Here is a 14,363-nt window from a genome sequence, read left to right on the forward strand (position 1 = left end):
CTGAAAGTGGGGAGAGCTACCCAACCCCTTGGGAGTTCTCATCACTAAGGCGGAAATACCTTGAGACCGTCTGCATTGGCGTGGTCCACCCCAGGCCGATGTTCCACCTGAAAGTCCATTCCCTGTAGGGCAATAGACCACCTCAACAACTTGGGGTTCTCCCCCTTCATTTGCATCAGCCAACGAAGGGGTCTGTGGTCGGTCTGAACCAGGAAGTGCGAGCCAAACAGGTATGGCCGCAACTTCTTCAGAGCCCATACCACTGCAAAGGCTTCACGCTCTATTGCACTCCACTTCTGTTCCCTGGGAAGTAGTCTCCGGGATAGGAAGACCACGGGTTGATCCAGACCCTCTTCGTTGAGTTGCGATAACACTGCCCCAATGCCATGTTCTGATGCATCTGTCTGGACAATGAACTCCTTGGAAAAGTCTGGGGCCCTTAAGACCGGGGCCTCGCACATGGCTTTCTTCAATTTCTCAAAGGCTTGCTGACAAGCCTCCGTCCAGACTACCCGTCGAGGTTGTTTCTTGGACGTGAGCTCCGTGAGGGGGGCTACGATGGTTCCGTACCACTTCACGAAGCGGCGGTAGTATCCCGTGAGACCCAAAAATGCTCGGACCTCAGTCTGTGTCTTGGGGGGTTCCCAGGCCATGATGGCCTCGATCTTCGCCTGGAGGGGTTGCACCGCTCCCCTACCCACCAAGTGTCCAAGGTACACTACCGACCCCTGCCCGATCTGGCACTTGCTGGCCTTGATCGTCAATCCAGCTTGTCTCAGGGCCTGGAGAACAGCTTGCAGGTGACGCAAGTGATCCTCCCAGCTGTTACTGAAGACGGCTATGTCGTCCAGATAAGCAGCAGAGAAACTCTCCATTCCGGTGAGGATCTGGTTTACCAGGCGCTGAAACGTGGCAGGTGCGTTCTTGAGCCCAAAGGGCATCACACAGAACTGGTAGTGGCCATTGGGCGTGGAGAAGGCTGACCTTTCCCTTGCTCCATCAGTCAAAGAGATCTGCCAGTACCCAGAAGTAAGGTCAAAGGTACTTAGATATTGGGCAGCTCCCAGCCGGTCAATCAATTCATCCGCCCTAGGGATCGGATGAGCATCAGTTTTGGTCACTGAATTCAGTCCCCGATAGTCCACACAGAACCTCAGTTCCGGTTGGGCACCCGGTGGTGCAGCTTTTGGTACTAACACCACCGGACTGGACCAGGGGCTGCTAGAAGGTTCGATCACTCCTAGCTCCAGCATCTTAGTGACTTCACTGTGAATGCTGGCCTTCACCTTGTCTGACATCCGGTAGATCTTGGACTTCACAGGTGGGCTGTCTCCTGTGTCCACGTCATGGACGCACAGGTGAGTCCTACCCGGGACAAGGGAGAACAACGAGGAGTACTGCCCCAGGACCTGGCGACAGTCCTCCTGCTGTTCAGGAGTTAGAGATGGGGAGAGAATCACTCCCTCCACCGACCCATCCTTCTCTTGAGACGCAAACAGATCAGGGAGAGGCTCGCTTTCCACGTCCTCTCCTCCGTCAGTCACCATCATCAAGATGACTTCGGGCCTCTCGTGATGGGGTTTGAGGCGGTTGGCATGCAGCACCCGCAGGGGCTGACGAGGGGTCTTCAGGTCCACCAAGTAGGTAGCCTTACCCTTCTTCTCCAACACCTCAAAGGGTCCTGACCAGCGATCCTGGAGGGCACTAAGCTCTCCCGGTTCGATCACCCACACCTTCTGGCCAGGCTCCAGCTCCACCGGGTGAGCATTGTGGTCATACCACGCCTTCATCACTGCTTGGCTGGCTTCCAAGTTGTCAGAAGCTTGCTTCCACAACTTAGCCATTTGGCTCCGGAAGGCCAGCATGTAGCTCACCACATCCTGGGGAAGCTTTCTGGGAGTTCTTTCCCATCCGTCTCTCACCAGGTTGAGAGGTCCACGTACAGGGTGCCCATACAGAAGCTCGAAGGGGCTGAAGCCCACTCCCTTCTGTGGCACTTCCCTGTAGGAAAAAAGTAAACAGGGTAGGAGGACGTCCCATTTCCTCCGCAGGCTTTCAGGCAGACTTCTGATCATGCCCTTCAAGGTTTTGTTAAACCTCTCCACCAGTCCATTTGTCTGGGGGTGGTAAGGAGTGGTGAACCGGTATGTCACTCCACACTCCTTCCACATCGCCCGCATATACGCTGACATGAAGTTGGTCCCCCTGTCGGACACAACTTCCTTGGGAAAACCCACTCGGGTAAAGATTCCCATCAGGGCCCTAGCCACAACAGGTGCTGTTATGGTCCTCAGAGGTATTGCCTCTGGGTACCGTGTGGCATGATCCACCAGAACCAGGATAAACCTGTGACCAGCTGTAGTCGGCGGATCTAATGGACCCACAATGTCGATGTCCACCCTTTCAAAGGGGGTGCTAACGACAGGAAGTGGTTCCAGGGGAGCTTTCAGCTTCACCCCTGTTTTCCCACTGGCTTGGCAAGACACACATGTCCGGCAGTAGGTATCGGACGATACTTTCATCTGAGGCCAATAAAAGTGTGGGACAAGACGGGCGAAGGTCTTGTCTTGCCCCAAGTGTCCTGCCAATGGTATCTCGTGAGCCAACTCCAGAAGGAAGGCTCGATAACGTTGAGGGACTACCAAGGCTCGTGACGATCCATGTAGGGGTGCCTTGGGTTCACTGTAGAGGAGGCCATCCTCCCAGTAAACACTGTAGTTCCCTTCAACGTTCCCTGCTGCCTGGGCTTCAGCCTGTCGCCTCAGCCCCTCAAGGGTAGGGCACTCCCTCTGGCCCTGGCAGAATTCCTCCCTGGACGGGCCTCCCTCCACGTGCCACTCGGCCGGGATGGGTAGGTCCTCCAGGTTGGTAACGTCCCCCACCGCAGACTCCTGGTCCACCACCTCCGGTGGCCTATCCGTCCTACGGGGTGGGGACGCCGAGGCAGGCTCCTCCTGTCCTCGGTTCTTCCCTTGACTGGCAGCTGGCTGGGCCTTTGTTCCAGGCTCCAGCCGAAATGAACTCCCTCTTCGGGTAGTCGTGGACCTTGTGCTAACACAGGCCCAGTCAGGTGTACCCAGCATCTCGGTGTGAGTCCGGTATTCCACCTCCTTCCAAGCGTTGTGCTCCATGTCATTCCCCAGCAGACAATCGACTGGCACGGCAGGGCTTACGGCAACTCGAAGTGAACCTGCAACCCCCCCCCATTCAAAGGGAACCTCGGCCACTGGATAGTGGCCTGTTCTGCCGTCAGCCATTGCGGCTGGGTGGAGTACATCGGGAATTACCTGCTCTGGAGACACCAGTTGGCTACGCACCATAGTCATACTGGCTCCTGTGTCTCTCAGAGCCTCCCCTCTTTGGCCGTTGATGGTGACCCATTGCCCATACTTTGCGGTATTTGCGGGCACCTGGATCTTAGGAACCATCTCCCGTTCTCCCAGGGACACTAAAGTGACACCCGCCCACTCCCTTCCCTTAGTTAAGGGCATCTCCTCCCCGAGCACTACACTAGCTACTCCGGGGGTCTTTCCTCCAGTGGGAGGGGGTGGTCGTTTCAAGCACTTCGGATCTCCTTTATAGTGTCCAACGCCACCGCACTCATAGCAATGGACAACCCTTGGCTGCTGACTCTGGCCAGGATTAGGGTTTCTGGGCGGGTTAGCCTTAGGGGTGAATCCTGTTCCCTTCCCTTGGAAGTTATTTTGGGGGCCTTTGGAGAACTCCTTTTTCTTTTCCCCTCCCTCTTTCTTCTGGGGGGCGCCCTGTCCGGCCTTTTGAGTATCCCCTCCAGTCCCCCTTGTGGACACCCGGGTACTAGCCCAAATGTCCGCCTCCTCAGCAAGCTTCCGGGGATTGGTCAGCTTGCTATCCACCAGGTGTTGCCGCAGTTCAGGGAAACATTTCTCGAGCAGGTGTTCCTTCAGTACCAGGTCAAACAACCCCTCGTAGTTCCTCACTTCACTGCCCTGAATCCAACCTTCCATTGCCTTCTTCGCATAGTCCAGGAAGTCCACCCAATTCTGCGTGCCCAGTTTGTGACTACCCCTGAACTTCTGTCTGTACTTTTCAGGTGTTAGTCCAAACTTCCTTATGAGCGCCAGTTTCATGGTGGGGTAGCGGGTCTGCTCATCCTCTTCGAGGGCCAATAAAGCATCCCTACCAGCTGGAGGCATGTACTTGTACAATCCCCCTCCCCAGTACTTCTCTGGAACCCCATGGGCCCTCAATGAGACCTCATAGGCCGCTAGCCACTTGGCGATATCGTCGCCCACTCCATAGCTAGCTACTATATCCTTTGGCAGGTATGGTTTAGGTTCCCTGGTGATCTCTTGGGTTTGGCTGCCACCATTAGGAGCAGGTTGTGCCCCGATTCTCAAGATCTGAAGATCTATTTCTTTCAGTCGTAATTCATGGGCCATCCTCTGCTCCTCCTTCTCCTTTTCCAGCCTTGCTAAGTCCCATGTGAGTTGTCTTTTCTCCCTCCGGTCTGTTAGCTCCACTTCAGACAAGCCACCGCTAGAGGCACTGCTGCCCTTCCTAGAAATGGTTCTGGGCCCTGCTGACAGGTTCCCCACCTCAGGTTGGTACATCTCAGCCCCCTCGGTGTCAGGCTCTCTATCCCTGTCCTCCTCCTCAGCCTTGCTCTCTCGGCGTGCCTCCCCCCAAGCCCTTAAGCTGGTTGGGAGTGCACCCTTCTTTGCTCCTGGGGGACAGTACACCCCTTCCCGCTGGCAAAACTCCCTGAGTTGGCCCACAGTGTACGTTTCTAGATTTTCTAGTACAAACTCCATCTCGCCCACTCAGGTTAGAGGACAGGTTTTGTGCAGTAACTATGCAGGGGGGTACCTTTAATAATACCTCCTCCCACCACCAGAGTAAATTTGGAAAAAACAAAAACCCACAATTAGGAAGGCCGCTTTGAGAAAACTCCCGGTGTAGGCCTATGGACTACCCACAGTTATTGTTGAGTATGCGTAGGCACAGCTCTATCCCACCGCTGAACACCAATTTATGTTGGAAAACCACTCCCACACTAGAAGGGGTGGTGGTGGTCTTCCGGACACACTGTGGTAGCTTGGCTCGAGTGGTCAGGAATCAGGCTCCGTGCTAAGCATACAACATACCCAAACAATAACCATGCGTGCATCCGTTCCAAAAACGACTCTACACCGTAAAAATTATGAAAATAACTTTCTTTATCTGCTTTTTCTCTTAGTTGCTGATTGGAGAAAATAAATAACAATCACAATATACAAGCTTTTTAGAAAGTGCAGGACAAATAAATACTGGCTTAATGATTCAATAAATAGGGGTGATCATAAATACTGAAGGCATAAATAAAAGTGCAATACAGACAGGCAATTAAATATTCTGAGGCAATAAATACTGTAACCAATAAATATTGTGCATCAATAAATACTGTGGACCAATAAATACAGTGGAACAATAAATAGGTTAAATACAATAAATACAGTGCCCCTAATAAATACTTAAAAGCTGACAGTGACACTCATGGAATCAGATCACTTTTGAATTCCTAAGGGCTGATTTGGCCCAGGCACAGCTTGTGGGGATGTGGAAGGCTTGGGGGTGTCTACTCCCTGGCTTGGTCAAGGCTGAGGCCTAAACTGAGGTAGATAAAGGGGGAAAATACCAGAGACCTGGCTCTCTCTCTCCACACAACTTCTCTAGATTAGTCCCAGTTCACCCCTGGCACAGTCAGGTTGGTTCCAGCACCTCCCTAGCCCCTTAGAGCAGTCTCTCAGGTCTCCACAGGGCCTTAGGCGCCCTCTACTCCACTTACTGCCCTTTTTCTGATGCTCCGACGCCGCTGGAGTCGTGTCGATGCCGTGAGGCGGTTCCGGTTCGATGTCGGCGGCCTCGGCACAATGTCAGTTCTTTGACGACGCCGGCAGGCGGATCCGGTCTCGATGTCAGCGGCCTCGGTTCGATCTCGACCTCCGATTCGATGGCGTCGGGCAGTCTTACTCGATGTCGACTTCGGGCGGCTCCGGTCCGATGGCGACCTCGGCTTCGATGACGTCGGCCGGCCTTGCCTCGATGTCGACTTCCGGCGGCTCCGGAGTGCGATCCTCACTCCCGACCTCCGGTGCTCCTCACAGGTTTCCGGCGACTCCGGAGTGCGACCTCCACTCCCGACCTCCGGCACGATTCTCACAGGTTCCGGCGACTCCGGAGTGCGATCCTCACTCCCGACCTCCGTTACCCTTCACCTCGGTCTCCGACGACTCCGGAGGGCGGACTTCACTCCTCCGATGACGCCGCTCACTCGACCTCGGGTGACTTCCTCCTTGACCTCTGGTATTCCTCACGACCTCTGACGGCGCCCTCTCTCGACCTCTGGCGGCTCCGGGTACGACGTCTGCTTTTCCAGTCAGCGCCGCTTCTCCACCTCGGGCTCCAGGTCTTAGGCTACTCGACGTCGGACTTCAGGGAAACCAGCTTCCAGGTCAGGATCTTGCTGTTCTCTTGTGTCTAAGGCCTGTTCCTGCTGTCCAGGTCCTCAGGATGGTTTTTCTGACTTCTTCCCACACAGGGCTCTAGGCTGGGCTCCGTCAGTAGGGACTAGTATCAAGGGTGGGTTTATGGACCCCACTCCAGGCACAAGTTTCCACCCCTGCTGCTTCACTCCTTCCTCCTTCACGTTTTTGCTGCTCACTCCTCACCAGTCAGGTGCCAACTGCCAGCTCCAACTGCCAACTCTCTGTCTTAGCTTCCCAACATTCTAAACCGCCTCCAACTGTCACAGGGTTCTGGAATGTTCTGGAAGGTGCTGGTAGGTTCCAGTGGATGCTGGTGATGTCACAGGTGGCCACCATTTTGTGCTCCAGGCCCTCAGACAGAAGTTTCAGGGGTAGGTAAAATGGTTCCCTGAATCTGCAGCAACACGAAAAAGTCTGGTGGTTCCCAAAAAGGAAAAATTCAAACAGGGTTTGAGGCAAAAGTGGGACAAAATAAATAATGATGAGGAGGGACCACCCAAAGGGCTGACAGGTCTAACAGAGTGCTACAAATAAAAGAAAAAAATAGCCCAGGCCTGAAATCATGAGCAGCAGAAAGACATAAATTGGGAAAGGAAGCAGTACTTGGGGGATCTTTCAGGAGAGGGACAAACACACAAAGAGAAGTGAAGTCAGCCCAAAGCAAAGCAAGGAAATGAGGGATGATGAAGCCAACCAATGGTGAGCAACGGGCAGGCTCTAGTGACTCTGTGAGCCAACAAAATATCATGCTAGCGACAGCGCATGCGCGGTCTCAGGTGAGACTTAAAAAGGTTCATGGGAGGCGATCTCTGGTGGGATTGTCCAGGGAACACAAAAAGTATACTGACACTGTCCCTTCAACTCAAGGAACAGATTGACTTAAGTATTCTGCCATGCACTGGACACACCTCTGGAGATATTGGAAAACAGTGAAATGTAAAAGTAGGCTGAAAGGAGACTAACATACATCCAAGGCAAGAGACCCGGGTTCAGAGACTATAAGTCAAGAAACCACCAGACTCTTGCAAGACCCTAGCCCAGACATATTTGATATTGCTGAATTAGAAGGATGGCACTGATGAACAATTTCAATTTATGAATAGACACAAGTTAGCAATGTAAAACAGCAAATCCATGTGCACTTAAAATAATTTAGAAAAGCTTTCAACATTCTTCTGCTGGTAAAATATGATTTGGGAATAATGTCAATCCATCAAAGTTGTTTTTGATCTTTATTTTATGAATGCGGTAAGAAGCTCATATGCTGCAATTCTGGGTTTTGCTAAGAGATTGGGGGGGAAACCTATGGAGGCTATTATGGCCATCTATAAAGCCAAGACAATTGCAATTGCTAGATATGGTGCAGCAGTCTGGGGTTACGTTAATTCTAAAGATATCCAGACTGAGGAAAACAATTTTTTTCGCTCACTGCTGGGTTTACCCCAGTCAACTGCTACCTTCTCAGTACACCTAGAGCTGGGAATGGGTTACATCCTAGACGTAATAAATCTAGCCCCACTATTGATGTGGATAAAGCTTTGGCTTAACCCAAATCTTAGCCTTAATCATCGGATCATCAAAGATTGTCTCCAACTTGATCACAGAAGGGACATCCAGTGGCTGACTTACATTGAAACTGTGACAGCACTTTTGGGACGCCCTGAAATCTTTAGTAGACCTGAAGCCTTGTGTAGAGCTGACTTGTCGTGGGTGAAAATAAATTCTGAGAATTCGCATGGCCGAGCGCGAAGCCCACGATTTATGTAAACCCTCTGTGAGGGCTCATGTTCTGATATCTCCATCCTGTGTGCTGGCCCCTTATTTAATAACGGTAACCAACCCTTTTCATAGATGGCTTTTATCCAAATTTCGGTTTAATCAAATTTATACGGTGCTGTGGGATGTGAAAGACTGGTGCAAGCTGGAGGAATCGGCCCCATGCAAATGTGATGGTTTCTCTATTCAGGATAATGCCCATTTTTTGTTCTTTTGTTCCTTCTATCATGAACCGCGCACAAGATACTTAAAATCTATTTTGAAGGACCTGGGCTTTATCCAGTATAAGCCTGCACTGTTTTATTTACAGATGTTGCTCTCTACTCTAATTATGTACTGCACTGCTAGTTTTCTAGCCGCATCTGTGAGATGCAAGAGAATAAGGCTAAGATTGGAAGAACAATAGAAATTTGGATCCATCTATATTGCTCATTTGAGTGCTTTTTTAATGTATTTCATGCAATTATCGCCCTTTTAACCTGCTTTTTAAATTTATCAACTGTTTAATACTGTATTAAATTTATCAACTGTTTTATAGATGAACTTTTGATATTTGCTGTAGAATGCTTTTATGATTTTAATTAATCGAATAAAGTGGAATTTGACTTGACTTGACTTGATCTTTATTTTAAAGTGTAATAAAAATAGCACCTGATGATGTGCAACAGGTGATTCTAGACCCATTTAAATGTTTTCCTCAACGTTTGCTATACCATCAGATAAGTGGTAATATTCCCAGACACTGGGAATGCAAGGGCTGGGGCAACAGAGGAACATAAACAGATTAAAAGCCCACAAAACAGCAACCAAAACTAAATGAATTTCCACCAAAAGTACAAGGGATTAAATTAAATATTCAAACAGGTAACACCCTTCTGCTGAACTGCTCACTTCTCCATAAAATGTTGTTTCACAGAAACAAATGAGAATATTTACCTTCACATCTGCTCTTGTCTTATCCGTAACTTCCATTACAAATTCGCATGATTTGCCATTCGGTGGGTTCATTAGGTGATTAAGAATGTACAAATCCACTGTTGCACCCAGGTTGTCTATGTTGGAGACAAAGATGTATTCCTTTCCTTCATCTATTAGAGTATCCAGCAAGCCAGAGTTATGGAAGCTTGCATATATGTCACCATGGCCCGGTGGATACCAAACCTCTGCGTTTTCCCCAGAGTACGATAAATCCTTGGCTATAGGCAGCAATGACTCCTTGTTTATTCTAGGATACCTGGAAGAGAAAAAGCGTGATGAGACTATCAGATAAAACTGATTTTTACTATGTGTTTTTATACAATACACACACAGACAAAAAACTGGCGGTCGCTAGTAGGTAGTTATAGTTAGGACCTAGTTTCCATAGGAAAAGCGTTTTGTTTACTTGCATATATCTTTGGCAACAATTGATGAATCTTCCCAAAACTTTCCCAAAATTGTGCACCGGTGGGTCTTATTGTGCATGGAAAGTTTCGGAGGGATCCATCAAGCGAGGGCTGAGAAAAAGGAGTGCCTAAAAAAGGAAGGTCCATAGGAATTTTAGACACAACTACAGCCCGAACCGTTGAACGGAATTATACCAAATTTGGTTGAAAGCTAGAAGTTGATTCAGAACGAGACCTTTTTGGTATTTGGTGTAAATCCGTTCAGTAGTTCTTGAGATTTTAATGGAAAAACAAATTTGTATATCTCGGGCCGCGGATCCTCCTCCGATACGTCTCAGATTTGCAAATCGATGTGTCAACAGCAATGCCGTGATTGGCTGGCCGCAACCTGAGAGGAAAGTTGCAGCCGCCATTTTGCTGTTCGGGAAAAATAAAGGTAAAAAGTGATAGAAGGGGTCAAAGTAGAGGTACCCTGGCTCCATGGGACTAATGAAGGGCTCTGTGGCCCTCATGGGCAAGAAATTGTTTAAAAACCTTTTTTTAACCACGCGAGGAACTGCAGATCCTCACGAATTCAGGTGGATTCGCGGATCCAGACTACAATTTAAAACAAAAATACATTCTCTCAGATCCACACACTTACACACTCCCTTACACAACCACTCACCCCCCTATACAGCCCCTCAGAACCACTTTTACACCCACTCACAGACCCACAAATCCAATCACAAAACCCCTCAAACCCACGTTGCAGGGACATTATAGTTCGGAAATACCATTAAAAAAACATTTTAAAAAATCAATGAAAAACCATGTTACAGGGAAATTATAGTTGGATTCAGATTTTACCCACACAAAACCATAGAAATTCAGCAGTTACTCGCGCTCGCCATGCACTGCCAATTACCCCACATATTACATCACTCATGAAATCTTCAAAGACATCATTGATAACGTCACCGCAACATATGCAATGAGATTATTGATGTGAAAACTGTGCATGGTCGGGGAGCGAGTTATCGTTACCTTAGGTCACGAGTTGTAGTTACTTGACATAACTATATACCTGGTGAATTTAATAACCAAAACGTTCCAATCTTTATGAATCATTTACATTCTTAGTATTTAGTTTCCACAATGTGACCAACTTCAAGGTGTGTAACCACTCCATTCCTTAAAGTCCATCATTAACAGATGGTTTTTCAATCCCATGCTCACCTGATCGAAAACAAAAACTAATAAAACGAATGATTCATGAAAATGTGAACTTTTTGGTTTTCAAGACTGATAGAATGAAACTACGATAATATTGATTAATGGTGGAGGGTGCTTGCAGTGCCTGAAGTAGTGTTTGAGGGGATGCATGTAGTTTTCTGTATGTGCATATGGTGTTTGACTATGTCCATTAGAAATATTGTGTGACCACTTGCAACCCTGAAGAACGAAGAACGAAGGTTGGAATATTTGATTAACAAAAGAAAAGTTGTTTAAGTGAAACACTGAGCAACAGCAGCATATACCCTTTGTAAGGAACAATAGTACGCCAAAAACACAAAGTGCACCTTAGGAAAAAAAAAACATAAGTTCTGTACTATGGTTTTATTTTACTTCAAAATATAGTGAAATATGGGCACGTGCAGGATGGAATGCTTGAATTAATCTCGGCCACTGGTAATCAGTCAGGGCCAGCATTACTATTCATAATTGTTAGCTCGGGGTGCCACTTTAGACAGGTACCTACCTTACCAGGCACTGCTAACTAATTAACAAAGCTCGTGACAAACAGAAGTGATGGCTGACAACATTGCACCTTTATAGGCCTTTTTGTATTCGCTTCGCTGGGAAGAAGAACTGAACTTGTCCTGTCTCACACCAACCAAGACCTCACCAGGGTAGCTAACAGGTAAAATACTAAGGGACTTGCAACAGCATATTTTCACACAGCTCTTAATACTGTAATTTAGCTTTTTCTCTTAACTGTAAATAATGTGTTACTAATACCAAATGTAATGTATTCAAATCACTGATCTCAGAAGGATGAAAGTCTGAGTTGGTCTTGCCAAAATCCATGTTTTGTGGCCTGCGCACTATACAAATGACAACTGCTTAACTTGCAGTCATATTACCCACTAGGTGTGATAAATGTATGCTACCTAGCTGGTAATATCAATTAATCATTTGTAATGCAATTGCAAACTTTTAGTAACCTAATACTTATGTGATTAATTTTAAGGCCCAAAAGAATACTATTAAAAATATTTTCCAAACATTTTCCTTACTAAAGTGGTAGCTATCAACTTGTAGACTGCAATTTGTTTTATTTTTGTAGCACCAAAAAGTGAGTTGAGTTTCAGAAGCGCTTTTTGTTCTACACTATGCATAGCAGAGTATTCATGCAGTCTACATTTTAATAGCTATACCAGGAAATAATAGTAAACTGCATGCAATGGTATTTCCCTAGGGAAATGAGTAGTATGTGATTTCATAGAAAAACTATGTTATGGTATACCATTACTGAGAAACCATTTCATCTAAACGGTTTAATAGAAATTTGCAGGATTAATGGCATTGAACATTTCATAGAAAGCGGTTCATAGGAAGTCTTTTTTGTCTTTAAATTTGCTTTTGTTTGCTCATTTTTAAGGTATAAATGCAATTTGACTTCGGTATTGATTGCAGTGCTTTACATCAGGGGACATAACTTCAGATTTAGATCTTCTACATTGTCAAACAATTACTTCTGATGTTTACGATTGTCTAATCCTCAAAATGTTTAAACACCATTCATCCATGACCCCTTTACAACTCTGATCCCTAAAACCCCCATGCCCCCCCAAACACTTATGCCAGATCCTTAAATACCCCTCACCACCCCTAAACACCATCCATCCGAGACCACTAAAAAATGCTTGTCACCCCTAAAGTCAACCCATCCCTAAAGGGACTTTCAACCCCTAATCTCCACCCATCCACCCTAAAAAGCTCTCACCATCCCTAAACTTCACCGATACTTGAACCCTAAAAATCCCTTTCTTCATCTAAACTTCAGCTATTCCTAAACCACTTACCAACCCTAAACTCCAACTATTCCTGAACACTAAACTATTTACCACCACTAAATTTACCCATCACTGAACCTTAAAAACCTCTCACCATCCCTAAGCTCCACCCATCTGTGAATCCTAAAAATCCCTCTACACTACACTACACTCATCCCTGAAACCTAAAAACGCCCTACCATCCCTAAACTCCACTCATCCGTGAACCCTAAAAACTCCTCACTGACCCTACACGCCGGCCATTCTGGCTCGCAAGAAAACCCTCAACAACCCTAAGCTCCACTTAACCCCTTAACTGTAAAAACCCCTTTCTACACAGGAACTCCACACATCCCTGACCCCTAAACTCCCCTCACCACGTCTAAGCATTGCCTATCTCTGAAACCAAAAAATACCTCACTACCACAAAGCTCCACCCAATTTTAATATAATGTAAAAGTTTTTCCTAAAATTATCTTTACTGTAAAATGTTTCCTTTAATTTTCGATTCTTTTGCATTGCCTTAAAATTTACTTTCCTTAAAACTGGCTTTGCAGGATTTGTTTTCCTCCAATGTGTTATCTCGGTTTTCATTCTTCTATTAATTCACATACATCAAGGGAAATAACATCACAGCCGAAAGTCTACTGAAATATTAAAGGAGAAAAATATTTGATACATAATAGATCATAAACGAATATGCTTTGGTCCTACTGAGATTTTGCAAAATATGATGGTATAAAACGGAGTGATTGTGTTCATCTGTAATTGTGTCAGTTTCTACTGGAAAAGACCTGAGAATGAACATATTAAGAAAGCAGTTGTATCCCGTGTGCAAGGTTTAGAAGACCTTTAAAAAATAAAGAAGTCTTTTTTCTGACTAAACTACAATATTAAGTGATGCTATGTCTTATTTGTACTTTCAGTGAAGGGTAACTTTTGAAATGTGTGCACCTTATCAAAGAAGCAGCACATTTTTATTATAAATATAGGTTATTTTAGAAACAAATAATTTCCCTTTCGCCCTCTGTTCTGCTGATGATATTAGTTTCAAGTCACAAAATCCCCATATTTTTGCTCACAGACACACATCTCCACACCTGTATGTGCATCATACAAAGACGAGGAAGTTAGTTAGAATATTTTTTTTCTATTTGAGGTTTAATTAGACAACAGCCTTTCTAAGTTATCCTTTTAAACGTAGGTTGTAAAATGCACAGTCCCGTTTCATGTCACTGAATCTACTTCCCTGATAAAAGGGGGGGGTTGCAGCACCTCCCGCACCCCTTGTTCCAGAGCCACTATACGAGACACAGCTCTCAGGTTTGGGATGTGCTATTTTACCATGCTCTTTCCTTACACCTGGGCATTCATGGATATCTGTACTGCTCTTACTATACAGACCCATGTTTCTAAATTCGACCTTCAGGTTTTCCTTCCCCCCCCCCCCCAGCACTTTGTTTTGAAATCGTAACCACCTCTAATCCATGAGGAGAAATAAAAACTGTGGAGCAGGAAATGTATAGTGTTGAAACAACAGTAAAGAGCCAGTAAAGTGCTGGTCAACAGAATACTAGCACCGAAAAGGAGTGTTTTTGAACTATTACCCTAGACGGTCCATCTGGTACTTTTGACCAGCATGGATGGAACAATGACAG

The 14,363-nt window shown here is 46.6% G+C and overlaps 1 protein-coding gene across 4 annotated transcripts in view; it reads right to left on the bottom strand.

Moving 5' to 3' along the window:
- UGP2 (UDP-glucose pyrophosphorylase 2) overlaps positions 1-14,363 on the bottom strand; it is a 496,883-nt gene that overhangs the window by 100,289 nt on the left and 382,231 nt on the right. For all 4 annotated transcript variants that reach the window (XM_085612548.1, XM_085612551.1, XM_085612550.1 and 1 more), the window contains exon 6: positions 9,219-9,516. In XM_085612548.1, coding sequence (XP_085468674.1) covers positions 9,219-9,516 — 298 coding nt within the window. The remainder of the gene's footprint in view (positions 1-9,218; positions 9,517-14,363) is intronic.

The sequence above is a fragment of the Triturus cristatus genome, chromosome 6 (assembly GCF_964204655.1).
Source record: "Triturus cristatus chromosome 6, aTriCri1.1, whole genome shotgun sequence".
Taxonomy (NCBI): Eukaryota; Metazoa; Chordata; class Amphibia; order Caudata; family Salamandridae; genus Triturus; species Triturus cristatus.